The sequence below is a fragment of the Alligator mississippiensis genome, chromosome 5 (assembly GCF_030867095.1).
Source record: "Alligator mississippiensis isolate rAllMis1 chromosome 5, rAllMis1, whole genome shotgun sequence".
In the NCBI taxonomy this organism is placed as follows: Eukaryota; Metazoa; Chordata; order Crocodylia; family Alligatoridae; genus Alligator; species Alligator mississippiensis.
The window spans coordinates 133,735,370-133,763,357 of record NC_081828.1 but is presented as its reverse complement, the minus strand read 5'-3'; the positions used below and the strand labels follow the sequence as shown (position 1 = coordinate 133,763,357).

Sequence of the window (27,988 nt, the reverse complement as noted above, 5' to 3'; positions counted from 1 at the left end):
TTACATTTTGACCAATCTAACAAGGGTTAGGTCAGTTTGAGTGCGAATCTGTGCAGAGGTTTGGGAAGGTTAAATCAGGCAAAAAATGCCCAGCCTATTCTAAATTAATTCACCTGAGCAGATGAACTATTAAATTTGGAACAGGTTAGCCCAATCTACCAAATGTCTGTACATGTTTGGCGCACAGACCCAAAGCTAGGAAAACCCAGATGCTTATCTGGGTCATAGACCTGTGTTCCTCCTACCACCCCCGACCTTGACCAGACTATTTTTTAGCCCCCCAAACCCTTTCGCCTCTGCAGGGAGGGAGAAAAGGAGGAAAGGGTCAACAGGAGGACACATTCTTTTAAGAAAGAGGTTGTAGTGGAATTTTGAAGATCTTGAAAATAAGAATACCCATGAACTTTGAATGAATTCTGGAGAAGTGTCCAGACTTTAGGGTGTTTGGCTGAAATAAACCTTTGAACCGTCTGAAATGAATGCATCAGAAATTCTTTACCTTATTAGCTTAGCGTAATGAAAGGCTAAAACAGGATAAGCACAGGTAGCGTGACATGGTTAGCATCTCTGCATGCCTGCAAACCAAAACAAACTCCATAGGTTAAATTTTAGACATACCAGTCGTAAGGGTGTCCCTTTAACCCAACATTCTTAAAGATCTTTAAATTTCAAATAGCATTGCCTTCTCCCAGACAATATACCAGGAGCATACAGCATTTAACAACTTGAACATGGCTAGAATTGTAGAGCTTACATGCAGTCCTTTTTTTGCAGGGTTTGAGTATTTTTAATTAGTGACAGATCCTTTCACCAGATATTTAAATAAGCTATCACAGACAAATGTATAGTGTTAATAGTTTTCAGGGCTCCTGAGGCTGACACTAAGGTACATGAAGATGGGTAAATTTATAATGATTATTGACTGGAGATCTGGTCTGATTTTCTCTCCCTTGCTGCTTCTCCATTGGAAACTTTGAGCTCCACCCATTTACTTACCTACTTTACTCTCTCTAGCCTCTATTTTCTGCTCCTTGGCCTTCCTCATTCTCACAGGTGCCTTGGCCTCCTGGTATTAGAGATTAGGACACAAGTTGCTGTGAAAGAGGAAGTCTCTAAAAATCTTAAGTATAAATTAGACAAAGAGAGTGAGAAGAGAGATTAGGAGATAAGAAGGAATTTTCTGACTATGAGGGTGGCTAGCCATTAGAACAGGCTACCTAGAGAAATTTTGGAATCTCCAGCTGTGATTTTTCAGCCATTTTGAAAGTGTGTATTTATAGAGAAACTCTCTCTTGCTTTCTCTTCTTCCTGGGAGACAAGTGATGGTGAAGTTTTCATTTCTACACATTCCTTTTGGGCTATACTACCAGTTTCAGCAACATCCCTGGCAATGCTATCAAGAAAAACTGGATGTTTTGGTGGTTTTGAAAGCCTGGTGTATGCTAAATCTCCCAATACTGATACAATGTTGTATGGACAAGGTTTTAATAAAGCCTAGAAAAATGAGAAATTAGAGATGCAAAATGAACTGTCTTTGTGATCCCAAACTTTTTTGATCTTTTGAAGAAAGATCCTGTCACCTCTGCATTTTTCTTTTAATGCTCGCATTATTAAAAATGTGAACCTTACTTAAATGTACGCGGTCCATATCTTTCCATTTACTTGTAATGTTGGCCCTATGTGATCATCATTCTAGTCATGCATGTGACTATTCACAATAACAAAATAGTCACAAAAGAAGGGGCTAGAACACAATGGGACCTGGTGTTATTGGATCACTTTTGCCCACAAGTTGTTCTGTTTTAGCAACTAAATTAAATACAATCATATTAATTCTTTTTTCTTTCATGTATTGACTTTTAATAAACAATGCTTTGCTGAGGTGTCACTTTATTTGGTTTCATGTTGTATTTGCTTATGTCTGAGCATAACAGTCACAATTCTATACAGAAGTCTCAGCTACCATACCCTACAGTACAACCTAACAACAAGAGATATTTTATAACTATTTCCATTGACTTCAACAGGCTTCAGATCAGGCTGTGTTTTCACAAACCTCACAAGACTGTGTGGCTTTTATGAGACAGAATCTTCAGAATTATGCAGAAAGAAGTTGGTAGAATAGGTGTAATAACAGTTCTCAAAATCCCATTCAGCATTTTTTTTTTTAATATTTTTCCAGGTCAGCAGTTTACAAGTTTTTTTGGCCTCACGCCCCTTTGTTTACAAAATATTGCTGCTTGTATCCAATACACCTGCCACATCTCTGCATGTTCTTTCCTTAGGAAGGGTGTTGAAACTGATATCAATGTACAGCGATGCTGTTACTTACCATCCACTGACCAATTAAAAGCTCCGTCACGGCGGGGTCCTTCAGGAGGGCCGTGATCTCCTCGAGGTCCCTCGCTCCATGTCAAGGCTGGAGCAAGGCACCCTCTTATTCTTGCCCGCCACGTCTTTGATGTTTGTATATGGTTGGGAGGCTGCCTATGATTCCCTGGGCACAGCTACTCAGGACCTCTGTCCCTGTGTGTTCCTGGACCCCCTGGGGTCTCCCGGTGTAACGGGTGCTCCCTAGGCACCCTAGCCTTGTGGGCTACGCGTGGCTCCTGCCACCCCTAATACCACGCCCCAAGCTTCACTGATGGGAAAGACGTTGTCCTGTCACAATGCACCTACACCCACTCTTGGGCCTTCTCTGCAATACGCTAGTCCCCTCTGGGACGTCCCCTCGAGCAGCCGGTCTTTTAGGCCCACCACACCACTACCCTCTCTAGTACGGGCTCACTGCACTGCTACTCCCCGTCCTCTCGGGGGCAACCACAGCACCTTGCCCTTCCCTGGGACGCTGTACTGCTAACCCTTTCTGTCTGGGTCCACCGCAGCACCCTTCCCTTGTCCTGGGTTTTCCGTGGTGCTAGCCTGTTACCAGGCTCGCTCCTCCTGTCCTGGGTTTCTCAATCGGACCCCTCTCGGGCTCCTCAGTATGGCCCCTCTCGGGCTCCTCAGTATGGCCCCTCTCGGGCTCCTCAGTAATCACCCCTCCCTGGGGCTGGGGTCTATGCACCCCACAAGTGACGCCCTTGCTGGCATCTGCTGCGCCTGTCCTGGGCTCCCTAATATGGCGCTCCCCCTCTTTGGGGCTTGCCGTGCCCACTTTGGGCTCTCTGATAAAAATCACCCTTCTCTCTGGGACTGGGGTCTACGTACCTCGCACACAACCCGGGGTCTGTGTTCCCCGTCTGCAACCCACTGGTTGCACTCCTCACTGCCAGTTGTGCCTGCCCTGGCATGTAAGCTGCGCCTTCACTGGCACTGTGAGAATAATGCGCCCTCCTGGCGCTAGACTGCGCCCTCACCAGCACTGGGGCACCCCACCCCTATGGGGTACCTATGAGGCTCAGCCACTCCTCTCTGAGGTTAACTGACCTCAGAACTCTGCCCTGTAACTCTCAGGGCCTAGTGCGCCCTCACTGGCGCCAGGGCCTCACACTCCCTTGTGAGTCCTTGATGAGGCCTCCTCCAACCCCTATAGCCTCACCCAAACCACCGGTTGTAATACACACACTAACCAAACACAACACAAGCCTTCTGGCTGTAACTTAACTCAAGGCCACCTGGCTGCAACAGTATAGCTCCTGCACCACAGAGCCACCATCCTTCAACCTGCTCAAGCAGTCCTCACATCTTAGCCCCATGAGCTCCTGCCTCTCTGGCTGCTGGCAGGGAACTGCCAGCCTGGCCTCAGCCCTGGGCTTTATAAGGGCCAGGCCCTGCCCCCTTCTGGCCAGCTGACTCTTATCAGTTGCCCTGGCAACCTGCAGCTGTGCTCATTATCTCCGCTGGGGCTCCTTCTGTACTGTCAGAGCTTTTCCTCTGGCAGCTTCCCCTTCTCTAGGAGCAGGAGCACCGAGGTGCCCTGCGACAAGCTCCACTGCCATTATTCAATTTTTGGCACATACCTCTTGGTAAAGTATTGTGTAACCCCTGGGGTATGCATATTCCAGTTTGAAAACCACTGTTCGAGTTAATTGCTAAAAATCTATCTTTGGGACCTAGCAATATACATAGGTTCAAAGTTATTGGCTCTCCCAGTAATGTCTTGGGAGAACCTGTAGCTTTGAAATTCTATGCAAAAATCCTCAACAGAGCCAAGTTTAACACTCAGATGAATTAGAAAATAGGAAAATACTTTACACTGAATAAGTAGTTTAAGGACAAAGTTTCCTCTTGCTATACCTTTGATTCACAGTGACGTTATAAAAATACTAAATTGTACATTAAAATTCCTAAATATCAGCACTATTCACAACAAGCCAATGCAAACATTTGTTACTTCTGTGCCCAGAAATGAATTTGCAAGTTAGGAATATGAAGTCAGTATAAAAGAATTCAAAACTAAATTTATCTGATTGGCAAGTGAACTCAAGTTCTAAGATACTAAATAAATATTTGACAGAACCATTCCCTGGTATAATTTATTTCACATATGCACCAAATTAAAATGAACGTTTTTCTAAACTACAAGCAATTTCCAGAAAAACCACTAAGTAGGATGATGGTGATAGCTGCCGTTGTGTCATGTTGGAGAACTCCCCGCCCAGAGGTCACAGGCATTCTGAACAACCAATCAAAGCCACAAAGCAGAGAATAGTAGGTTGGTAAAGCTTTGTCATATTAGTCATGGTGAATTTAGGAGTACATCTGTGAGATTGTTTGCTAATGGAAAAAGAAACACAACTAAACTCATACTCCTCAAATCTTAACTTATGCATATTATCCCTCTTAGCCCAACTGGGCTACTTCTGTGAGTAAGGACTACTCCTATGAACAGAAGCAAAACAGAGATTTTTCCTGCCCTGGGCAAATGAAATTTTGCTGCCCTCCGTTGTAATGTGCCTGGGACCTGGTGAGGATGGGCACCAGACAGAGCCCAAGAGCGGCAGCTCCATAGTGCCAGAGCTGTCATGTTCACTTCTGCATATGCTCGGGCTCCTTTATCAGTTTGCAATGAGCATGTGTGAGGTGTGCGCACACCATTTTTGCTGCCCCCTTCGATTTGCTGCTCTAGGCAGTCACCTGTGCTATCTGACCAGTTACACCAGCCCTGCCTATGAATAAGAGTTTTCAATCAGGTTTAGCCAGTGGAAATTATGGTGAAATTCACCCCGGCATGGTGGGCCTTTGTAATATAGTCCAAGACAGTGAAATTTCATAGTCCTTCTCCATGAGGAGTGATTATAAACACAGCAATGACACAGCAGCCTGACCTCTGATTCCTGAGCCTGGCCTCTGATTCCTAGAGTGAAACATAAGGACCTCTTGAGGTTCCTCACAACCCTAATTTTCTATGATTTTATGAGACTTGGAATGAATTCTGGATCTATGGTTGTGTAGATGGACAGGTGGGCAAGCTTCTTTGGGTAGATGTGATATCTTTCAGTAGACCGAGTAGTTGGAAAAAAGTTCTTTGTAAGCTTTCAGGCACAGGTACCCTTCTTCAGGCATAGGGAGTCTCTGTGTAGATGCATGGTCCTGAAAATCTTCCACAGTTGGACTGCGGTGACTATTGCATCTTAGAGGTAAGATGCAGCTGCAGTGCCTGTACTTGAACCCCATTATCTGTGCCCACAGTTTTGGTAAATTCAATGTTCCTATGAAAGCTAAGTGTCTTTGCAAAGCTTAGTTTTTATGGTTTATGCAAAGAAAAGTGGATTTCATACTATTATGAGGAAACAAAGAAGCATTCCTCTCCCTAAACAGATAATACGATAATAAGAAAAAAATTCCATTTCATGATTTATCAACAAAGATACAGTCCAAAACCAGATTTGAAATCTGCACTATCCCCTGTGGTAGGGCTATTTTAATGCAATTTTATTTGCCTGCTATGATGATAGGAAAAATCTGTGTAGTTCAGCTATGCTTTTGAACATTTCCAAAGTATTTAGAACCAGAGATTAATCTCATCTCTAACTAGGAAATAAAAGTTATAAAAGAATTAAAGAAAATACTGTGGCAAATGGAAACCTATTCCATCTGTATTGACTGTATTTGAGAAAGATTCCAAATTTTTAAAATGCTACAATGCACAGAACAAGTTTGGGATGTTAAATGTAGAAATTAAGAGGTATTCAATGGCAGTTTTATTTCAGAGAAGCCGTGGATTTATTTTCTTTGGTACAGAAGAAGTAGAGACTCCAAGGAGATGAGAGAATATCCTTTTAACAAGACCCAAAGGAAGTTAAATGGAAAAAAAGTTGTAATTGGATTTATAAAGTGCGCTTAAATTTAGAACGCAATTTTTCAGTATTTTTATAGTACATTTTATTTTTCCCTCTTCGTTCTTTTCCATGGTTCAAGCAAGCCTTGAATATCTGTTAGATTGCTCTAAAAATCACTAATACGATATTAAAATATATTAACTATTAACAGGGAAATACTAGTATATAATATATGTAGCAGGCTCACCTTTCAGAGCTTGGGTTGAGTCCCAGGCGTCAGATCCTGCTGTTTTGATTGGTGGAGCCCATCCACCAATCAGGAGGCAGCAGGAGAAATAAAGTCATGCCCCTTTCCTGAGGGGAGGAGGAGAAGAGCTCCCCCGGACCTGATTGAAGACTGTAAACTGCCAGGTCTGGAAGACTTCAGGGGCAGAGCCCTGGAGTGTATACAAGGAGCTGTGTGCCCAGCACAAGGGGCAGATGCAGCGAGGGACTCAACAAGAGCGGAGCCAAGAAAAGCTGGGGAGCTCTCCCACAGAGGGCAATAGGCCCAAGAATCCTGAAGCTGCCACTGGAGGAGCAGCCTTGGGAGCGGTGTGAGACTGCTCGGCCTGTTGATGGCGCACAGGGACGGTGCATGGAGATTCGGCCCTGGGAGCTGTGTGAGACTGCTCGGGCCCATCACGGTGCACAGTTCGGTGCATGGAGCCAAGGCTTTGGGAGCCGCAAATGGCGGCTAGAGCCTGCAAAAACAAAGGGCCAGCAGGCCACACAGTGTGCAGGGCGGTGCACAAGGGAGGGGAGCCAGGGAGCAGTGGAGACTCTTTGGGATAGCCACCTGGTGCAAGGATGGACAGCCAGAGCCTGAAGAGTCCGGCCTGTGCTAAAAGAGCCCTCAGTGCCAAGCCAGGGCATGGGGAAATAGTAGTGCTGTAGCTTGAGGCCCAGCACCCAGGACCCAGCAGCAGTGGTGCAGCAACTGAGAGGAGCTGAGCCCTTGGTGCCCAGAGCAGGGCACAGGGCAGGGAGGAGCCCAGTGGTACAGGAGAAACCTGGAAAGATGCTCCAGCAGAGGAGACCCCATCGAGCTGCACCCTGACCACTGCCACCTGGGGGAGCATGAGTCATTGGGCCCTTGGGTCCCACAGGGGAAAGACATTTGGGACGGACAAACCCAGAAAAGGGGCTGGGTGAGCAGCCCTCCCACCTAGTCAAAGCCCTAAAGGGAGGGGCCCCTGGTGCTTCCTGGACACCCCACAAGGGACCCCATTGGAAGCAGGACTATCTCTTGCCATGGATCAGGGACTATGTTAAGGAATAGGTGTTATTAAGATTGTTCCTGGTTGTGCCTTATATTTTGTAATTGAAATGTTGTATTGTGATGTTGTATTGTGTTGATGCTGCTGAAATTGTTTTATTGTGATGGGTAAATAGTGTTATTTAGGGCTTGACCATGGTTATTGGTTAATGTTCACTGTGTAAATATATGTATATGATATTTAGTTTTATGATTATGTATATTATAACTCAATAAATTGCATATAGTTAAGAACTTTGGGCTTGGGCTAACTCTACAGAAGAAAGAGGGATCTGCTCAAAATTCTGGCATCCCTCTCACAGCACCCCCTCCTGCCTACCATTCCATCCAACTGAGAATAGGGCACATCCTTGGGTGTAGCCGGGTTACATATACACTAGTAATGCTCAAAGTTCCAGCCCCATGGGCTGGATGTGTAGTGCGGGGTTGGTCTATGAGCCAGATCCCATTCAGGATCAGTACGGGAGGTCAGCCCATGGGTGTAATACAACATGCTAACCTGACACCACATACCTGGATCAGGCTGCATGGCTACCCAATCCTGTGCACTTGAATCCAGCCATACACCCAACCCCATATACCCAATTCCAGCTGTGCCCTGGTATGATCTGGTGCACAGGGCCATATTATACAGCCCACAGGGCTCCCCAAATGTCCAGAAATCTGGTAGCAGAGGAGCAGCACTTAACACTGCCAGTGCCCCCCACCAGCAAATTTCTGGACCCATGCGACTGACCATTCCTGGTACATACTATATATACCTAATACTCTATATTACTGTTCACTCATGCGTTTATATAACAATTAATGACACATGAATATACATTCTCTACTCTTTGTGAGGTGTTTAATGTAGTATATGCCACATAATTTCTTTTCTAGACAATGTTATTACAAAAAAATAAAGCTGTTGGAAAGCTTGATCCCAATACAATGCAGAGTTTGTGCAGTGCTTTGACATTGTTTTGAGTGAAAAGCATTATATATACCAATATGTAAGTGTCGCAGGGCACCCCGGTGCCCCTGCTCCTAGAGAGGAGAAACTGCCAGGGAGCGAGTGAGCGAGCCCTGGCCTGACATAACGAGCCCAGCTGAGGGTTGCCCGGGTAATGAGCGCAGCTGCGGGTTGCCGGAGCAACTAAGGGGAGCCAGCTGCCTGTAGGAGGCAGGGCCTGGCCCTTATAAAGCTCAGGGCTGAGGCCAGGCTGGTAGTTCTCTGCCAGCAGCTGGAGAGGCAGGAGCTCCCTCAGCCAAGATATGGGAAGAAGCCTGAGTTGCAAGTATAGCTCATGATAGCCCTGGAGGCTCAAGCCACGATACTAAGTTATGGCCATGCAGCTTGTAGTTATGTTATAGCCTAGAGGCTTGTTCTTTGAGTTTGTTTGGCTCTGTTTATTACACCGGAGGTTTGGGTGAGGCTGTAGGGGTTGGAGGAGGCCTCATAAAGGGCCCCACGGGAGTGTGGGGGCCCCAGTGCCCAAGGAGGGCGCAGTGCCCTCATCGGGGACTTGCAAGGGAGTGTGAGGCCCTGATGCCAGCGAGGGCGCGCTAGGCCCTGAGAATTACAGGGCAGAGTTGTGAGGTCAGTTAGCTCGGAGAGGAGCGGCTGAGCCTCATAGGGACCCCAGAGAGTGTGGGGTGCCCCAGCGCTGGTGAGGGTGCGGGCTAGTGCCAGGAGGGTGCATCATTCTTACATCGCCAGTGAAGGCGCAGTTTACGTGCCAGTGCAGGAGCAACTGGCGGCAAGGGGCGCAACCAGTGGGTTGCGGGCGGGGAACGAAGACCCCGGGTTGTGCGTGGGGTATGTAGACCCCAGCCCTGGAGAGGGGCGGCTTTGTGAGGCCCCAGTGTGGGCATGATGAGCCCCAGAAGGGGGCACTGCTAGGAAGCCCTAGCATAGACATGGCGAGCCCCAGGAAGGGGGAGCACACTTTAGAGGAGCCCAGCGTGGGCCCAACGAGTCCCCGAGAAAGGGGGGGACTATTGAGAAGCCCAAGGTGGGCACAGCGAGCCCTGAAGGGGGGGGGGGGGGGGGAGCACCATATTGAGAAGCCCGAGACGGGCGTAGCGAGCCCAGCTGTAGGCTAGTGCGGCAACACACCTCAGACAGAGGCAAGGCGCTGCGGTCCTCCCTGAGGAGAGGGGATAGCAGTGCGACGAGCCTGGATCAGAGAGGGTACCCGTACAGTTGGCCTGAAGGACCAGAGGCCCACTAGAGGGTCCGTGAGTGGGACCACACTTTCAGAGAAGGCCCAGAGTGGGCTTGATGAGTCCCAGTGAGAGGCTGGGCATTAGAGAGAGCCCAGGAGTGGGCTAGACTACAGGGGAGGCCCCGGAGTGGGTGAGATTACAGAGGAGGCCTGGGAGAACAGGCATGTAACATGACAGACCAACCTCTAGTACCTCTGCGAGGCTTGGGGTGTGGTATTAGGGGTGGTAGGAGCCACACGTAGCCCATAAGGCTAGGGTGCCTGGGGAGCACTCAGTACACCAGGAGACCACAGGAATCCGGAAGAACCGCAGGGACAGAGGTCTCGAGTAGCCGTGCCCAGGGAGTCATAGGCAGCCTCCCAACTATATATATAACATCAAAGACGTGGCGGGCGAGAATAAGATGGTGCCTTGGGCCAGCCTTGACACGGAGCGAAGGACCTCGAGGAGATCACGGCCCTCCTGAAGGACCTTGCCGTGACAGTAAGCAAAATCATTAACAAATTAATCAGGGAGATTAAAGAGAGAGATGAAGATAGACAGAGACCATACATTATGCAAGGGCATTAGCATTTTATTGGCATGGGTTTAGGATGTCACATTACTTATAAGCGTGATGAGGATTTTTACTTTCTTTCTGCTGTTATATTTTAAAAATAAATCTGTTGTGTGTACTGACACTTTGTGGCACGTTGGGATTAATTATAATTTACAATTACTAAAACACCAGCAATTAATCTTTTCTGAATAAATGACATTTAGGGTCACAAGCCAGGTGCCAAAATCCACATTTAGCCACTTAAAAAGACAGTACTTGGTTCTCAGCACTTCTGAAAATCAGGTTCCTTTATTATTTTCTTAAATATGGATTCAGAAACTTAATATTTTACTCCTGCTTTTTAAATGTTTGCTTAAATGTCCATATGCAAATATAGTATGTATAGGTATTTTACTTTATTTTTGCCCATAAATAACTTGGTATAAGTACAAATTGGGTAAGTGGACACTTACTTATTTGTACAAATAGCTATTAGAATGTAGTTTGCATGTGCAATTTATTCTAACTAAAACTGAGTGCATACAATTAAAATCTGGTATTTAAAAATTTGGCTGATGGAATTTTTTTTTAAATACAGGGCAGTTTTTCAGATTATATAAATTATAATAGGTTTTTGTTTGGCTATGTATCTATGACTAACTTGGGTTTGAGGGAACTGTAACATATGGAATTACTTTTGAATCTCTTTTCTTACAATGTAACATTTGTACAGCTGCAGGACTGTTAAGTGATTACAGTGCTACTGCAGTTTATATTTTTATTCTGAGGTTGCAAATCAATCCCAACATCTAAATAGACACAACTGTAGTGAAGCAAATGGAGTTATATTCTACTTATGACTGTTGTAAATTAGGCCAGGAGCTACATATCCATAATAACTGACTAAATTTATTGGATGTCCAGAGTTGAATAAATATCTAATACAGTTAAATCAAGAAAAAAACAATATTCTCTAGTATTGCCACACATTGAATGATAAATTGTTTTTTACTGATTGCTGCCAACAATCTAGAGATGAGATTTGGTTCTTTGGAGGTCATGCATAAAGTAATATGCCAAAGTTTGTTTAATAGGTTCCCTAAATTCTTTGTTAATGTTATATGGGGCACCCAATAGCCTGTGTATTATTCCTTATGCAGGTAGTTAACCTTTTGATTTCAAATGTATTGCTCACTGGTTGTTATTCAGTTGTCAGGACACGCCTTCATGTAGTCACAATTTCCTATAAATATGTTTGACCAGCAGAAACTCCCTATGCCTGAAGAAGGGTGACTGCACCTGAAAGCTTGCTAAGAACTTTTTTTTCCAGCTACTCAGTTGGTCTAATAAAAGATATCACATCTACTCAAAGAACCTTGCCTTCCTATATCCTTAGACCAACAAGGCTACAACCAAAAACCCTATAAATATGTTATTGTTTGACTGATAGGATATTGTTGAAAAGTACATTTTAGAAAGCCAGAAATCTAATGGCAAGTACACTCTTCTCATTTCCATGATATTGAAATGTATTTTCTCTTTTCCCTTGTGTAGTGTTACAAATGGATTGATTTCTGGTATAGTATCTGGAGAATCAGTTTATTTTGAAATCAGTTTGGTTTATCAGCCTCTGTTGTAATTGCCACTCTAAATAGTGCAAACACAAATGATTGTTTGGCTTGTTGGTGCCTTTCAAATCCCTAATGTTATGCTCCAGTAAGTTTTACCATAGAATCTCTGCAACAGGCACATTCCATTCACCCAACACTTAATCCTTCATGAATATTCTCATAAAAGCATCATGCTTCTCCCCATCACTTCTGCTCCATTTTGAATACTCTACAAGCTGGATCTCATTCCTGTTATCAAATGTATATTTAATCTCTTCTGAAAGAAAATTAATCATAAATAAGTAAATCTGACTAAACATATTGGTAGTGATTTTTAATTTCTATCTATATTATTATTGTCAGTAGTTTCTGATCTGATAGTCCCTGATTGTAGGACAAAAGAAGTAGTGGTACCCTGCAGTTTCTGGCCACATTCAAGGTTTTGCCTGGCAATGAACCAAATTCTCTGCTGATGCAAATGGAAAAAACATTTACCAACAGAGAATTTGATACACTATGTCAAAAGAAGAAGGTTACTGCCCCTTTAGCAATGTCTATAGCCTTGGAACTTTTAACATGCTACCTGTGCTGCCAGAAAAGAGAGCCTTTTTACTGTAACAAATTGTAGACAGTGAAATTCACCCCTCTGAGCAAGAAATTTCCTCTTTGTTCATTCTCCTGCAGGTTAAATGAAATTTAAAGCATCTAAGAGTATATTGTGAAAAATCCAGAATTGCATAACTGAGCCAGTGGTAGTCAGAATTGAGATGCATTAGCAAATCAACAGTTATTAAAGTATTACACATCTACTTAATGGGACTGCCCTTCAGTTTACTGATTATTAGACACTTTCTTGTAAGTAAGATGAAAGGAAAAAGCTCTTGAAGAGAAATGTAAAGAATAAAAAGGCAATGACATTATAGGTAAAGTCAGTGACTTTTAGTATTCTAATATTATAAAAGCCTAAGTCTGTCTGTCGGTCTGTAACGCTTTATTTGTGCTCTGATTGGCTGATGGAAACAGCCAATCAGAGTGCCACAAGTGGGGGGGAGCACCACCATGATTCTGAGTCCACTCTGAGGACTGGGCAGAGTGTGGCGTAGCTGAGGCCAGCAGCGCTCCCCCACCCTGCTCCCTGTGAGAGGCAGAACAGCGGCAGCATGGGGCGTTAGGCGGTGGCACTCCATCCCAGCCCCCTCTCCCCCACCCCTCCATCATTCTTGATGGGTAATTGGCTAGTTATTACAGAAAAGCCTAAAACCACAAACTGACTGGAGCTATATTCTGGTAGGCGCTGTAAAATTGATAGATAGCTGCTGTGTAGAAAAGCATATGGTCAAAAAACCCCCAGTCGCACAGAAGGTGAAAGAGGAGAAAGAGGCACAAAAAGTGAAACACTTGCCCAACTTCATGAAGGCACAAAGGAAGGAAGTCACCAAATTAGCTCTAGGAAATTCCAGCTAATGTTTCTGATTCCAACAATGTATCACATAGTACCATATTTTACTTATCCATCTATATACTTCCTTCTTCCCCTCTTATACCTTACTAGCTGCACTATTAATCTAACTGAAATAAATGTTCTTGAATTCTATTCTTTAACTTTCCTGGTTCTCTTCTTTAAATTCTGTAAAACAAAAATTCGTATGTCCCAGGTCACCCTGTACTCTTCCTGGCAATCATTGGCCATGTCTACGTATGCAGTTCATGCAACACACAGGTGACTTGTAAGAGAGGTGTGGGGGGGAGAGGGCACCACTTGGAACAGGGCAGTTTTTTTGCTGTGTGGGCTGGTGGTGTGTTGGGGTGGGGGAGCACTGAGCCACGGCACAGAAGTATAGGAGTGATCATGGGGTTTTTGGCCTGCCCCTGGGCCCACCTGCAAATTGGGCCTCCCCACACTCAGGAGGCACCAGTCGCCCTGCAACTGAATATACTCTGGCTTGATTTGAGCCAGAGTAAACTAATCCCGATGTTACCACCTAGATGTGCGTTTAAGCACAGTAATTTACTGCACTGCTGGATACCACTTGTATCTGATGGGACTATCAGGCTGCCAGGAAATTAGTCTACTGCACCCTAATTGCTGCACATATGTAGACAGTGATGCTTTACTGTGCAGCAGATTAGTAAAGTGTCTCACGTAGATGTACCCATGGAGTACTAGGAATACAGAAAAGAGATCACAGTGGATTATCATGATGCACCTGTGTAAAATCATGGGAAAACATCAGAATGGGTAGACAACATGAAACTCTTCAAAAAGCCATGTTTTGCAAATGTCACCCTTAAATGATAAGTACAATACTTTTTACTCCTCCATTATACAAAATAATTTTGTTTGCTGTTCCTTTAGGATTGATATTGCTTTTTCAGAGCAGGGCATAGTTTTCTTAATCATATGCAATCATGGGATGTATTATCTGAATAGTAACAGCAAGGAAATATCTGTTAGGCCCTCCATCTTGGTCCTGATTAAATCAATGTTAACATTGATAGAAACATAGGAAAAAATTCTGTTTCACTGCTACAATAAGTTAAAAAAAAAAAACAACAAAAAAACAAAAAACACTGTCATGAAGTTTTTAGTAGGATTGTGTGTCATTGTAACTGTCGTTGTCCAGGAAATGTGCAAGCAAGGTGCTTTCTTTGGTACTATCTTTTATTGAACAGACCAAATAATTGAGAGAGGTGTTAGAAAAGGCTTCAGACATAAAATACCTTTCCTTGAGTCTGGGAAAGAAGCAGAGGCAGCTGAGGATAAAACAGACTTTTGTTTAACTCTATGAGGTAAATGAAAATAGTAACTGAAAGAAGTAGAAGAGGGCTTTAAAAATATGGAACAAAGAGAAGTTATTAGATGTAGCTACGAAGCTACTGAAGGGTAACTGGGCTAGATAAAAAGATCATTCAAAAGGGAAGAGGATTATTACCTATGAAGTACAGAGAGTTTAGCAGAGAAAGCAGGTACATTTTAATGAGCTATAAAACCATTATCTGTGTTTAGTCCATGGTTTTTAGTGTTAAGTTAACTTTTATCCTTTATCACTTTACTGTGAGAGTTCATCCTGGAGCATAGTGCTCGTTTACTACACCCACATAGTTTCCATGAGGGCATTTAGTGCATTGGATGAGAGATACCACATTCTGTGCTGCACATATGTAGGATCCATGGATTCTGATGGTTTCATTGTTGGATGTTTTGATTGCGGTAGCAGTGGGGATGTGTTGACAGGTCATGTTTAAGCAGGGTGGTGTTCCACTTGGTGTTTGTTGATCAGCAGCAAGGTTGCTTCTAATAATTAATTGGGTGAGGTTTGGAGGTGTTTTGAAAGCCACAAAGTTGGTTTCATAAGAGATATTACCAAAAAAAACCCCCTTCCTTCAAACAGTTTTTAAGCATTAGGCAATGATATTCCATTAATCATGACTCATGCGTACATATCTAAATACCTTATGCAGCTGCAGCTTCATCCTTTTTGACTAAGTTGATCCCTACTGTGCATGCTTGGAAAATATTTACTTGTGCCCCAGAAGAAGCTAAGTCTATTTATATTCTGCTGTGATTAAGTCTTCTGTGGATGTGCAAAAGTGCTGCAAACCTGTAGGCAGTCAAAAGCTACCATGAGCAAATGTTGGCTACAGAACTGAGATGATAGTGGTGACAACTGTAGCCTACAAGGCAAAAGGTGAAGGGACCTGTCCTGGACAGGGAAGACCTGGCCTCATATCCTTCTGAGGGAAGTTGGACCCTGTTTGCTCATATAGGAGGGTAGCAACCTACCAGTAATCACCAGACCATGGAGCATGTTCCACTTGAAGCTAAACCACTCAGTAGCCAAAAGGAAAAGCATATGGAGAGGGGTGAACAAGCAAGAAAACCTGACTCCGTGGCTCAGAGTAGCTGTCACCCTAGCAGGAAGGAGTGAGCCCCAGCTTCCCCACTCCTGGATGCCGCTCTCTGCCTGCCTGTGTTCCTATCCCATCTGCCCAGCTAAATGTGCCCTACCCATGGGGGTCTTGAGTCAGGTCTCCATAGAGACCCTCCCTGCCCACTCCAGTAATCTAATCTACCACTTAAGGAGTTTTGGTGAGCTCTTGTGAATGGGGGGGGGAGGAAGGAAAGTGGGGTTGATTCAGCATGCAACAGCTCACCAAAACTCCCTAAGTGGCCTTCCAGCCCAAATAATTGCCCACCCCTGTTCTAGCCCCATGATTTCTCTCTTGACTGTCCAGAGGTGATGGAAAGAGGACGGAGAGTGCTTACAACCAGGTTTGCCCCATAGCTTGGGGTTCATATACTGAGAAGCCTGGGGGAAGAACCCTGGTATGGGGATCTAACCACTAGATTATTGGAGGTGAGCAGAGCCTTCTGCTGATCCAAGTGTAGATGCCTGTCTGCTTTAGTCAGAAGTTCTGTAAGGTACATATGCCTTTTGTCAGGGGTGTCAAACTCACCAAGGGCCCTGGATCTGATCCTGACTGCAAGGCTCCTCACAGGCTGGATCCAGCCGGGGCCCCAGGGGAGGCTGTTGTGGACACTGCAGCAGCAGGAGCAACAGATATGGCTGCAGTGTGGGGTCTGGCAGTGGCAAGGGATCCAAAGACAATGAGAGATCTCGGGGTGGGAGTCTAGCAGCAGTGAGTCCAGGAGAGGAGTCGGGAAGTGATGGCCAGGGCCAGAGGATGCCAAACTCTAGAGCAAGCCATATCCACTAACTTCTGGTAGCCTGTTGGTAGCCTGGCAAGCCAGATCCAGCCAGTAGGCCAGACATTTGACACTCTTAGCTTATGCAGTGAGCGAGAAATGGAGTCCTGAGCAGAAGTATCTTAGCACAAGTTAAAATTACCAGTTGAAAAAAAAAAATGAGAACCAGGAGCCCCTGGAGTAACTGAGGTTCTGTTTTTGGAGGAATCTAAGTATTGAACATTGAAATTAATGAAAGAGCTTTGTACTCCTTCAGGGGGAAGCAGAATGCACCTTCAGAGATGCATGAGTAGTAGCTTCTCACTGAAAAGATAGGTGAACCATCGCAAGAAACCTGTTTCACATTATGATCTCTCCTGAAATCACCCTTCTTGTATGATATCTCCTGTCCTTGTGAATCTACTCCATATGCAGTGAATGTCCACATGGCTACTAAGCATATGCATATATGATAATACTATATTTTACTGATGGATCCTTTGGGCTAGCACACTCCAAGGCCAAAGTAATGGGACAGCCCAATTATGGCTATGGACAGATGTGCATTTATAATACTACAAGTGCCATGGCAGCTTGTAGCACTACAAAAATATAGTGCTATGAGGGGTTGCCACAAGTTCAGAGCCCCCAGGTTGGAACACTGCAAAGGCATGCTCTCCAGTTTGGGCACCTCCTCTTATTCCTCCTCAGTTAACTTCAAATCTGAAGTCCCTATCTGAAATCACAGATCTGAACTGTTTTTTTTCCTTTCACCTTGTGCCTGCCCAGAATGTCACTAAGAACATACCACCTAGCAAGTATTGAGCAAAGTCCCTGTTTTGATTCACAGGGACAAAGCCATCATGAGGGCACTAGCCCTGGGGCAGTAATGGGAGGCAGTGGGTGGAAAAATAGGAAAATTTGCAGCAAAAGATTCAATTTAAGAATAGTACAAAGTCTGGGATTGGTGTAAAATTTCATAGAAATTAGGGCTGGAAGGGACCTTGTGAGATCATCAGGTCCAGCCCCCTGCCCAAAGGGCAGGAAGTCAGTTGGGGTCAGATGACCCCAGCAAGATAATCATTCAAATGCTTCTTGAATGTGTCCAGTGTAGGTGCTTGCACTACTTCTGGGGGGAGTCTATTCCAGACTTTGGAGACTTGGAAAGTAAAGAAGTTTTTCCTTGTATTCATTCTCAAGCAGTCTTCCAGCAGTGTGCGACTGTTGGACCTTGTCTTCACTTGGGGTACCCTGGTAAACGGACATTCTCCCAGGTCCTGATGCATACCCCTGATGTACTTATAGGCTGCCACCAAGCCCCCCCTAAGCCTACGCTTCTCCAAACTGAAGAGTCCCGTGCCTCTCAGCATTTCCTCATAAGGCCTGCTCTCTTGACCTCTGATCATGTGTGTGGCTCTCCTCTAGACTCTCTCAAGCTTCTCCATGTCCTTTCTAAAGGGTGGAGCCCAGAACTAGATGCAGCACTCCAGCTGCGGCCTCACCAAGGTCGAATATAGCAGGAGGATGACATCTTGGGTCTTGCCTGAGATGCATTGGTAGATGCAAGCCAGGGTTTTATTTGCTTTGCTGGCTGCAGCATCACGTTGGTGTCTCTCATTCATCTTGTGGTTAATCATGACCCCCAAATCTCTTTTGATTAGCACTGCTGAGCCTATAGTATGTGGGTTCTTTCTCCCGAGATGGAGGACCTTGCATTTCTCTGTTGAATGTCCTCAGGTTTTGATCCGCCCACCTTGCAAGCCTGTCCAGGTTGGCCTGAATCCCCAGCCTATCCTCTAGAGTGACCGCACTTCCCCATAATTTTGTATCATCTCCAGACTTAGCCAGTCTGCTTCTGACACCCGAATCCAGATTGTTTATGAATATATTAAAGAGTAGTGGTCTGAGAACTGAACCCTGGGGGACACCAATGGTTACCATGTGCCATGTTGGTTCAGTTCCATTGACAATCACTCTCTGGGTCCGACCACGGAGCCAGTTCCCCAGCCATCGGACCATAAGGTTGTTGAGGCTGCAGCTCCCCAACTTTACCATGAGGACATCATGGAAGACCAAGTCAAAGGCTTTTTTGAAATCCAAGTAAATGACATTAGCCGCTCCTTCCCTGTCCAGGTGATGCATCACCTGGTCATAGAAGGAAATGAGGTTGGTTAGGCATGACCTAACCGTAATGAAGCTGTGTTGGTTCTCTCTCAGAATGCTGCTTTCCGTTAGCCTGTTGATGGATTCTTTAATAATTTTTCCAAGATCCTTCCAGGGATTGAGGTAAAACTGATTGGCCTGTAGTTCCCTGAGTCTTCCTTCCTTCCCTTTTTGAAGATGGGCACCATGTTGGCCCTCTCCTCATCTTCAGGAACCTCTCCTGAGCACCACGAGTTCTCAAATATCCTTGCCACTGGCTGTGCGACTGTCAGCCAACTCTTTTAGCACTCTTGGATGCATTCCATCTGGGCCCACTGACTTGTGGATGTCCAGCTTCTCAAGTTGTTCCCCCACAAGATCTTCACCAATTGCAGATACATGGTTGCCTCTACCCTGGTAATCCTGTGTCCTGTCAGGCAGGGTGATCCCCTTGGCCTGGTGGAAAACTGATGCAAAGTATTCATTGAGGAGATTAGCTTTTTCCTGGGTGTCGGCTGTCAGCTGCCCCATTTGGTTCAGCAGGGGTCCAATGTTGCCCTTATTTTTCTTTCAACTTCCCACATATCTGAAGAACTTTTTATTGTCCTTGATTCCTGTAGCCAGTTTGAGCTCAGTTTCAGCCTTGGCTTTTCTGGTGCGCTCCCTATAGGTGAGGGCCAATGATACATAATCCTCCTTAGAGGTATTTCCTGTTTTCCAACCCTTATAAGCTTCTCTTTTAAGACTAAGGAGGTCCATTTGTTCCCTACTGAGCCAAGGGGGTCTCCCAGCCCTTTTTAAGGTTGTGTAGTTAATATAGGAAACAGAACAGCTTTATATACGAGAGTATGCTACCCAGAAAGGCAACAAGATAATCTCCTATTATAGTTCAGGATGAATTGGAAAGTTACTGATATTTTAATGCAAGTGGAACTATAAAGGGGCTCTCTCTTGAAGCATTCTGTCAATATCCTCTCACAATAAATGCCCCCCCCCCCTGCAAAACAGTAGTCTGCAGATCTTTCAGCTTGTATGTCTTCCTAGTCACTTGCATAAATCTAGGCACAAATGATCAAGAGCACAAGTCTTACTGTTTTAAAGCTATGCTGTTGTAGCAGAAAGCCCCCTCTTCCTCTTGCCTGCATTTGCTCTCCCCTCTTTGGACATGTTTTTCTTTTTCTACCTTTTCTTCCTCCCTCTCTCTTTCACTTTAAGATAAGGAATTGTGTTTTAAAATTGTGTGCGCGCATTTTGTATCTCCCCTTGTAGTTTGGTATTTTTATCTATTTGTGTGCCATGGCATTTGTAGCTTATATTTTATACTCCTCACCTTTCAGCTTTCAACTAAATGTGTTTTAGTAAGTTATACATTGTAACAATGTTAACAAGGGTAGGAATCAAACTGCCCTTCCCTGTATTAGGCTGGCCTCTGAAAGAGTGAGTGAATCAGTGATTGAATGTGTAACATAGTAGCAGGCAGCAATTATCACCTGGAAGCTGCAGATCAACTAATGGAAGAACTCAATAGAAGACAATGTAACAACCGGGCAATCTCTAAACGTCACTGATCGAAGGCTAGAAGCCCTGGCCTGAGTTAATCAATGCCAGAGACCAACTTTTGGGCTGGATATCTCCAGATTGACCACTCCCAGAGCCCTATTCTAAATTCATCAATGGACTCCCAAACCTGCACGTTATTACTATTTTTTTTCCACATAAAATATAAGTAAAAATAACATTAAGTGAAATTAATGGGTCAACATAATGTCTGACCTAGCTTAAGCAATGTCAGTGGAGTAATACCAGGAATTAATTTAGTTCAGTGACTATCAAAGAAAGAAATTGTTAAAACATTGTTATAAATTGTTTTCTTCAGAGTAGGATGAACTACTGCTGCCTACAACTGTTTATTCTGTAGAGATCCATAAATTGTCTTAGCAATATAACCAGTTTCAAATTAATATGATTCACCTTGCACAATTTATTATATTCTTCTTTAAAAGTGACTTCAGAATAGATATTTGAAGGATACTATCATTAAGAATTTACCAACATTTAATATAGTAGAAAATTAAAATTAGTTTTAGAGCCCATGTATTCAATAATTCAAGTATATTTTCCTACATACAAATTACAGAAATTCTTTAAAAATATGGTCCCGTTGCACATTTTTATGTTATTTCATGTATGTTTGGATGTTACTGTATTTCCAGTCATCTATGAGTAATAGCCTTACCAGTTGCTTCAGTCTCCTTCAAATTTGTGGGGGTTTTTTTAATGGTAATTTAGGGATCCATCTCCAAACACACTTGTCAGTGGGTTTAGTGTTTAGTTACTACTACTGTGACTTCAAAAAAAACTATTCAGAGTAAGCTCTTAACTGGTAAAAAGAGTCTAAAGAACTGGGCCTTCAGTTGAAAGCATTCATTTGACTTAGAGAGGGTATTTTGATATCTTGCACTGTGACAAGGCCCAGCCCTAGGAGCAACCCCTGGGGGCCCCACAACTCCTGTCCTCACTTCGGCTCCATGTGATACTCACCCTTTTTCCTTGTCTGCCACACTTTGATGTAATTTATAGAGTTTCAGGTGGCCAACCCAGGGTCCTGGAGTGAGCCCAGTCCATCTCAGCCTTGCCCCTTGGGCACTAAATTGTGGACCTCCTGGCTCTATTAGTGCCTCAGAGCACCAGTCGCCTTATGGGCTGTGTTCGTGGCCTTCATCCTCCACTACAGCCATTCCCATGCCTTCCAAATATTACTCTGAGTGGTCCACTGGGCCTCTGGCCTGGCCCATCAAAAGCTTAAGTTAGCCTACTGGACCCCTGGAAAGCCCCTCTCTCTTCCCTAGACCATGGCCCTAGCTTAACTTCTGTGCCTTTGGGCTCCAGCCCCACACTTGGTCCCTGGCCCTAGGCTGAGCTGCTTTTTCTGCACCAGGCTTCTGCCGTCTGGGCCCCTAACCCCAGGTCAGACTGCTTCCATTGGCCTTAGCTCTCCTAGCCTTGGCCTGCACCAGCCCACAGCCCCCTGGGTCCATGACCCCAGCCTAGGCTGCCTGTCACTGAACACCCCAACAAGCCACCCCTCCATGGCCTCCTCGCCTCTCTGGTAGCCACAATCCAGTCTTCAGGTTTTGAGCTTAATCTCAACAGAAATGCAAGTGACCTGTTTCACAACTGAAATCCACCCTGCTCTGGGTCATTGCCTCGCCACAGGCCACAAGTCCCCTTTGCTGTCTCCCTGCAGCTCTCTGGAACAGCTTGGGTGCCAGCCAGTCTGTCTCCTGCAGCCATCTCCCTTAGGAGGTCTTCTCCTTGTGGAGCCAGACCATAGGTGATGCATAGGGGGGGCCACATGCCCCCCCCCCTGAGATTAGCCGCTGCCAAATCCACCGCCAGCTTCTGCAACATTTGAATGATTTGCAACCATTGCAAATAAGCATGTGACTATACTCCTAGATAGATTTGAGCTTCTTTAAATTGAGTATATTCAGAAAAAGATATCCTGAAGGTCAATCAGAGATCTTCAGAGAATAGTTTTAGGAAGTTAGGAGCCATGTCTTAGTCATGTGTCCAGATGGAAACTGAAAAGGAGAAACACAGGGCTTTTTGACACCATGTAAAGGATATCATAAGTCATTGTTGATACTGTCATCTTGATAGATTCTATTATTATCAGGTTTACTAATTAGTTACAAATGCAAACTAATTTAGAGTAATATACACATTGTAAACTTTATAAAAATCTATTTTAATCTGGGCAGAAGATTAAGACAAGTAATAAAAATACCACTATTATTGGTGAATGCAATTATTACTAGTGAATGCAACTTTTTTGCAACTGCAGAAATCTTATTTTAGTAATTTTACATTCTAATTTTGATTTAGTGTTTTAAAAATAGCTCTAATCCAAATATATTGGGCTATTGGGGCATGCAGTATGTGGTTAAATAGCTAGCATAAGTCTGTACTGCTTGGAAAGTTGGTCTATATTTGTGCATTGCAGAGAGAAAATGTACCAGCAATTAAACAGATGTGTTGTCTTTGGTTGTCACATAATACAAACTTCCAATTTTTAACCAGACTCATTTTCAAAAACATTATTTCTGATGGTAATTGCAACAAACGTCTCAACATATATTATTTAAGTGTTTATAGTTGAATTTCTGATTTGAGTTGTAATCTACTGTCAAAATTGCATGGCTAATAAAACATGGCTTTGAATTCAATTACGAAAGTATCAAAGTATTTGAAATATGTGAAGCTTGGTATTAGTCAAGCTATAGTATTTCTACTGTTTTCTGCACTTGCTTAATGGGACTATCATTGTAAAGGTCTAGAATACAGAAAATATTTATCAAACTTTGCTGCCCCATTATGATTTGAGTGAATGATTATCTTGAATGTACTATGTTAGCTGGTTACTATGTTATGCAATACTATGTTACATGGTTAAATTATTTATATTTTATTTTAAATAAAAATATTTTTCATATTACTATATAAATGTAATCCCAACAAACTCCTGCTAGGTGTGTCAGGGAATACAAGAGTGCTTCACCATTTTAGAACAGCCCCACATCCACACAGGTCTTCATAATGTGCCATACACTACTGAACCAGGGAGTTAATGTGAAGATGAAGTCCCAGATGGAATTCCTAAGATAAGCATAATTGGCCATTAACATCTAGAAAGCCCTTATTGGCTTGTCTGAAGTAGGCAAAGTGAGTGGTGTCTGTCTAGCCTGTTTTCACTAAGTTTGACCTAACCTTGACTGTGGAGAAAAGGCAGCGGGATGCCACACCAGCAGCCGATCGCAGCAAAAGTGAAACTGCGGCAGCTGGAGTCGCCGCGGGCAGAGATCAAAGGGAAAACCTGCAGTGGAGCTGGGGAGAGCCAGGAACAGCTCCCGCGTCTGCCTAAGCACGCTTTATAAAAGCGTGCTGGGGGTGACTGGCTGGGCGGATACCTGGCACTAAGATAAAGGGCCCAGCAGGAAGGAAGCTGGGGGGACCGGAAGCAGTGTCCTTAACCAGCTCAGAAGAGTCAGAATGCCCAGGCGATCCTGGTGAGGGGACATGGTGGCTTCCGCAAAAGGGGAGCATGATGGGGACACTGGGCCAAAGAGGGCCCAAGGAGTTATTCATGGGACTGGTGTCATTGGAGGTCGGCAGCAGCAGCAACTGGGACACTGGCAGAGGCAACGGGGATGGAACCCTGACTTGGATGACAGACGGCAGATACTGGACCCAGGGAGGAAACAACGCAGCAAGCCCGGTTGAAGGCCGGGCAGAATCAGACACCGCATAAGCTGGGAGCAAAGAGGGGCTACAGGGGACGATCAGTACAAATTCCACCAGTAGCCAATGACCTCAGACCCTACGGGACCAAGTGCCAGGGAGGGCCAGAACATTGGCCCTGACGGACAACATCACGGTTGGCGTTAGGTAGGGTGTAGGGGAGGTGGAGCCCTGAGAAGAAATGTCATGAGGACAACCGAGGGAAAGTACCAGGGGAGGCAGGACCAGAAGGATAGGAAACTACTTATCATCAAAGACGTGGCAGATGAGACCCCTGGGGGAACTGACCCAAGGTCGTTGCCAATAGCCTGGCCGTGCACCCCAAGAAGCCATGGCGAGGTTCGAGAAGAACCCAAATGTGTGATGCTCGGGGGATAGATTAAAGTTAATGTAACCTTCCGTGCCTAAGTGAAGATAAACTCTTAATATTCCCCACAATATTCTTGTGCACTTTTCGTGCTATGAGATGTCACTCAGTAAATTTATGCAGAAATATTTCTGTCCTTACTTTTTTGTTTCTCCTGTAAGTAAGTTATGATGACATCCAAATGGTCGTGGGTGTCTGACTTCCCTTCACTGAGAAGTTGACTGTAGCAGTTGACACTTCTCAGGGCTATTTACCAGGGGCTTTCCAATCTGTGGTGTATAAATTTTGGGAAGCAGTGGGCCAAGAATGATTAAATTACACATACAATCTTTGTTTCAGATGAGCAATCATTACTTGAACTGCAACATAAGAAAATGCTGAAGAAACAAAACATCCTCCCCTAGCTGCTTTCAGTCAGAATGGTGAATACTGTAATACTTGCTGACAATGCTAACATTATTGATTTACTTAGTGGTGTCTTGTACACACTATGGCTGTATGGTGTATTTTCATTTGGCACACAGCTGGCTGGCTCTGCTTTCTACTCTGCACCAAGCTTTACAATGTGAGCTATGGAAACAAACTCAAAAAGGTCCATGTCACCCTGTTGGAGCTCCTTTCACCTGAAGAAACCTGTCCTAAAAGGGCTGATTGATTCAGGTCAACTGTGAAACTTGCAGTCAGGGAGAGTTCCAAAATCAAAACTTCTCTTCACACCCCACCAAGAAACTGATGCAGAGTAGGATCCCCTCAGTAGTCTTTGCCCTGCAGAAACTTCAGCCTGCTGGGTTTGAAAGCTGGATGCGAACGGGGAATTCCACCCTGTCCCTGCATGAAAGCTGGGTGTTGGAGTGATCAGTCAGGCCAATGGATGAAAGGTTGACTACACGAATTAGGAGAGTTTCCTGCCTCTCCAGCAGAAGAGTGGCCAGCTGGCTGTAATTTGAGTCTACTTTTTGCAGTGGGAGCTGCTGTGCAGTTAGCTCAATACAGCTGGCATCCTGGCGCATTGCTTTAGGAGGGGTCCAGAGCGTCTGAGAAGCAAGAAGCCTCCAGCTGAAGTTGCCTGATAGGCAAGTTATCTTCATCGCATGCGCGCGCGCGCGCGCACACACACACACACACACACACACACACGACTCTCCCCATCTCTTTGCCAACCCTCTAGTTCTAACTGCCCTTTTACATGTCGACAACCTCCCGATTAAGGGCATTTTTTCCCTAACAGTTTTATTTTCATATCAACTCAGAGCTAAAAAGTCAGTCTATTAACTCTAACAGTATAGACTTTTTTTTTTCTTTTTCTAATGGCCTATCTGTTTCTCATAATACCTGCAACACAAAAGGCACAGCAGGCTGTCTAAAAATCTGAGCTGTATGGAAAGGATGCTATATTTAGAGCCGGTTGGGAACTTTTTGACAGCTGCAATATCTAAACCTCAATACATTTTTATTTTTTTGCAGATGGAATGCCTGCTTCTCAGCCAGGCCTTGTTATAATTGGACATTTTAGGCTTCTTAAAAGTATTTATTTTTACTAAGGTGTTCGGAGACAGTTAAACCTGCTACCTATGGAAACAGGAGAGCTGTATGCAGTGCAAGCTTTTCTTTGACTTGTGAAAGAGTAGGCACCTCAACCAGAGACCTCACGTGACTGTTTATCAAGGCCTTATGGAGGCTCAACTAAATGTCTCCATTAGATGACAAGGCTTTTGGGGTAAATCTGATTGCTTTTATTAAACCAACTAAAATAGATGGAAAAAAAATTGGGGGGCACAAACACCCTTGGTCAGGCTGAGGAAGCATGCATGAGATGAGGCAGTTCAGCCTGCTGAGGTTTTCCACCCGTCGAGGACAGGCAGAGGCTGCTCTCTAAATGCCCCCCACCCATGTGCAGGAGGCGGCAGTGGCTGCACAGAGGTGACAAGGGGGGGGGGCAGTGGACTGCCCTGGCTGGGGCCACTCTGACAAGGAGAAAATATTTGTTCACCTCGGAGACATCCCCTTCCCCCCACAACCCCGCCATGGTTCTACCCACCTCCCCACGACCCTCTCAATTCCGGACCCCGCCCCCTCCCCTTCTTCGGGTCACGTGAGGCCGCCCGAAGCCGCAGGGCGTTGGCGATCACGTGATCCCCCACCTCACTCGACCCGCCCCCTCCGGCTCGGCGCTGGCTGCGCGCGCAGACGCGGCACCTGGCGGTGGCTCGGGGCTCGGCGTCACCAGGACAACCGGCCTCGCCGCAGCGCGTTTGCCATGGTGAGTGCGCCGCGCCCCGCCCCGCCCCGCCCGTTCCCCCAGGGGCCGGGCCGTTCCCCGCTCCCCCCCCCCCGGGCCCAGCCGGGTGGGCACGCGGCGGTTGGTGCTGCTGCGGCGCGCGGGAGGGGGGAGGCGGCGCGGGGTTTGCCTCCTCAGGGGCGTCGCTTCGGCCCCGCGGGGGGAGGGGCAGGCAGGAGGCGGCTGCTGCTGCTGCTGAGGGAGGAGGGGGCTTCATGTGGCGAATGGGTATTGGGCGTGAAGTGCATGGGGTGGGTGCCTGCAGGGGTTAAGGGGTGCGGGTGTTTACAAAGGGTGGGGGGGGGGATGCTGAGCGTACTGCCCGTGAGCTGTCTGGGAGGAGGAAAAAGGGGGTGGCGGGTGTCTTTCTCTCCAGTCTCTGATGCCTTCAGGTGCGCTTTTGCCTCCCCCTTGCTGCCTTGGGTCCATGGGCTCCACATGTGTCTCCCTCCCACAGAAACACAAGACAAATTAAAATCAGTTGGGGCTAGACCGGGGCAGATTTCTCTCCCTTGTAGAGCCAGGTCCTCTATAAGGGTGTTCACCAACCCATGGGTCACAACCCAAAAGTCCCAAGAGTATATGAAAGGGTCGTGAACAAACTTAAATGGATCACCACACTTTAAAAATGGATTCTCATTTAAAGGAGAAAAACATGGGAAACTGTGGCATTTCCCTTGTAGGCTGGCAGAGTCTCAGCCTGTGAGGGGCTGCTTGGGCCCCCCCTGCCCCACACACCCACCCCACACATTGGGGTGCTGAGGCCTGGGGACGGAGTCGGGAGTGAGGAGCACTGGGGTGGGACTGTCCATCGATGTTGACAAATGGGTCCTAGTATGAAAAAGGTTGAGAACCACTGCTCTATAACATTACCAGCATGTTGGGTTTGGAGAAAAAGGTTTCCTAGCTTTGGAAATCTCTAAGCACCAGCACCAAGCAGGAATCACGTGTCCTGATGAAGTAAGCTGTTTCTTATGGAAGCTTATGCACCTCTGATTTAGTCAGTAATGTGCAACTCTACGCTGCTTGCTGCCTTTTCTTTTTACCATTGTTTTATGTAGTTTTACTGAGAGCAGCATTAGATGAACTGATGGCACTAATCCAACTTGCTGTCTCTACAGTTAGTGTTTTTGTCATCGCTTGTATTTGTGGAACTACATTGGTAGAATAGCTCCAAAAACAATATTGTAAATACAGCCTATGTTCTGCACTAACGAAGAACTAAAAGACCCTGAAAATAAAATGCTAACATTTTATAAATAAACTTGATGGGATACATGAATGCCCTGTGTTCCTGTTACAGACACTTATT

The 27,988-nt window shown here is 45.3% G+C and overlaps 1 protein-coding gene across 2 annotated transcripts in view; it reads left to right on the top strand.

Moving 5' to 3' along the window:
* FBXL2 (F-box and leucine rich repeat protein 2) overlaps positions 1 to 27,988 on the top strand; it is a 140,948-nt gene that overhangs the window by 16,753 nt on the left and 96,207 nt on the right. The window contains exon 1 of one of the 2 annotated variants that reach the window (XM_006269595.4): positions 26,536 to 26,658. The exons of the other annotated variant lie outside the window; for it this stretch is intronic. Coding sequence (XP_006269657.1) covers positions 26,656 to 26,658 — 3 coding nt within the window. The 5' untranslated portion in view covers positions 26,536 to 26,655. Of the gene's footprint in view, positions 1 to 26,535; positions 26,659 to 27,988 lie in introns of those variants that run through there. 2 annotated transcript variants of the gene reach the window in all.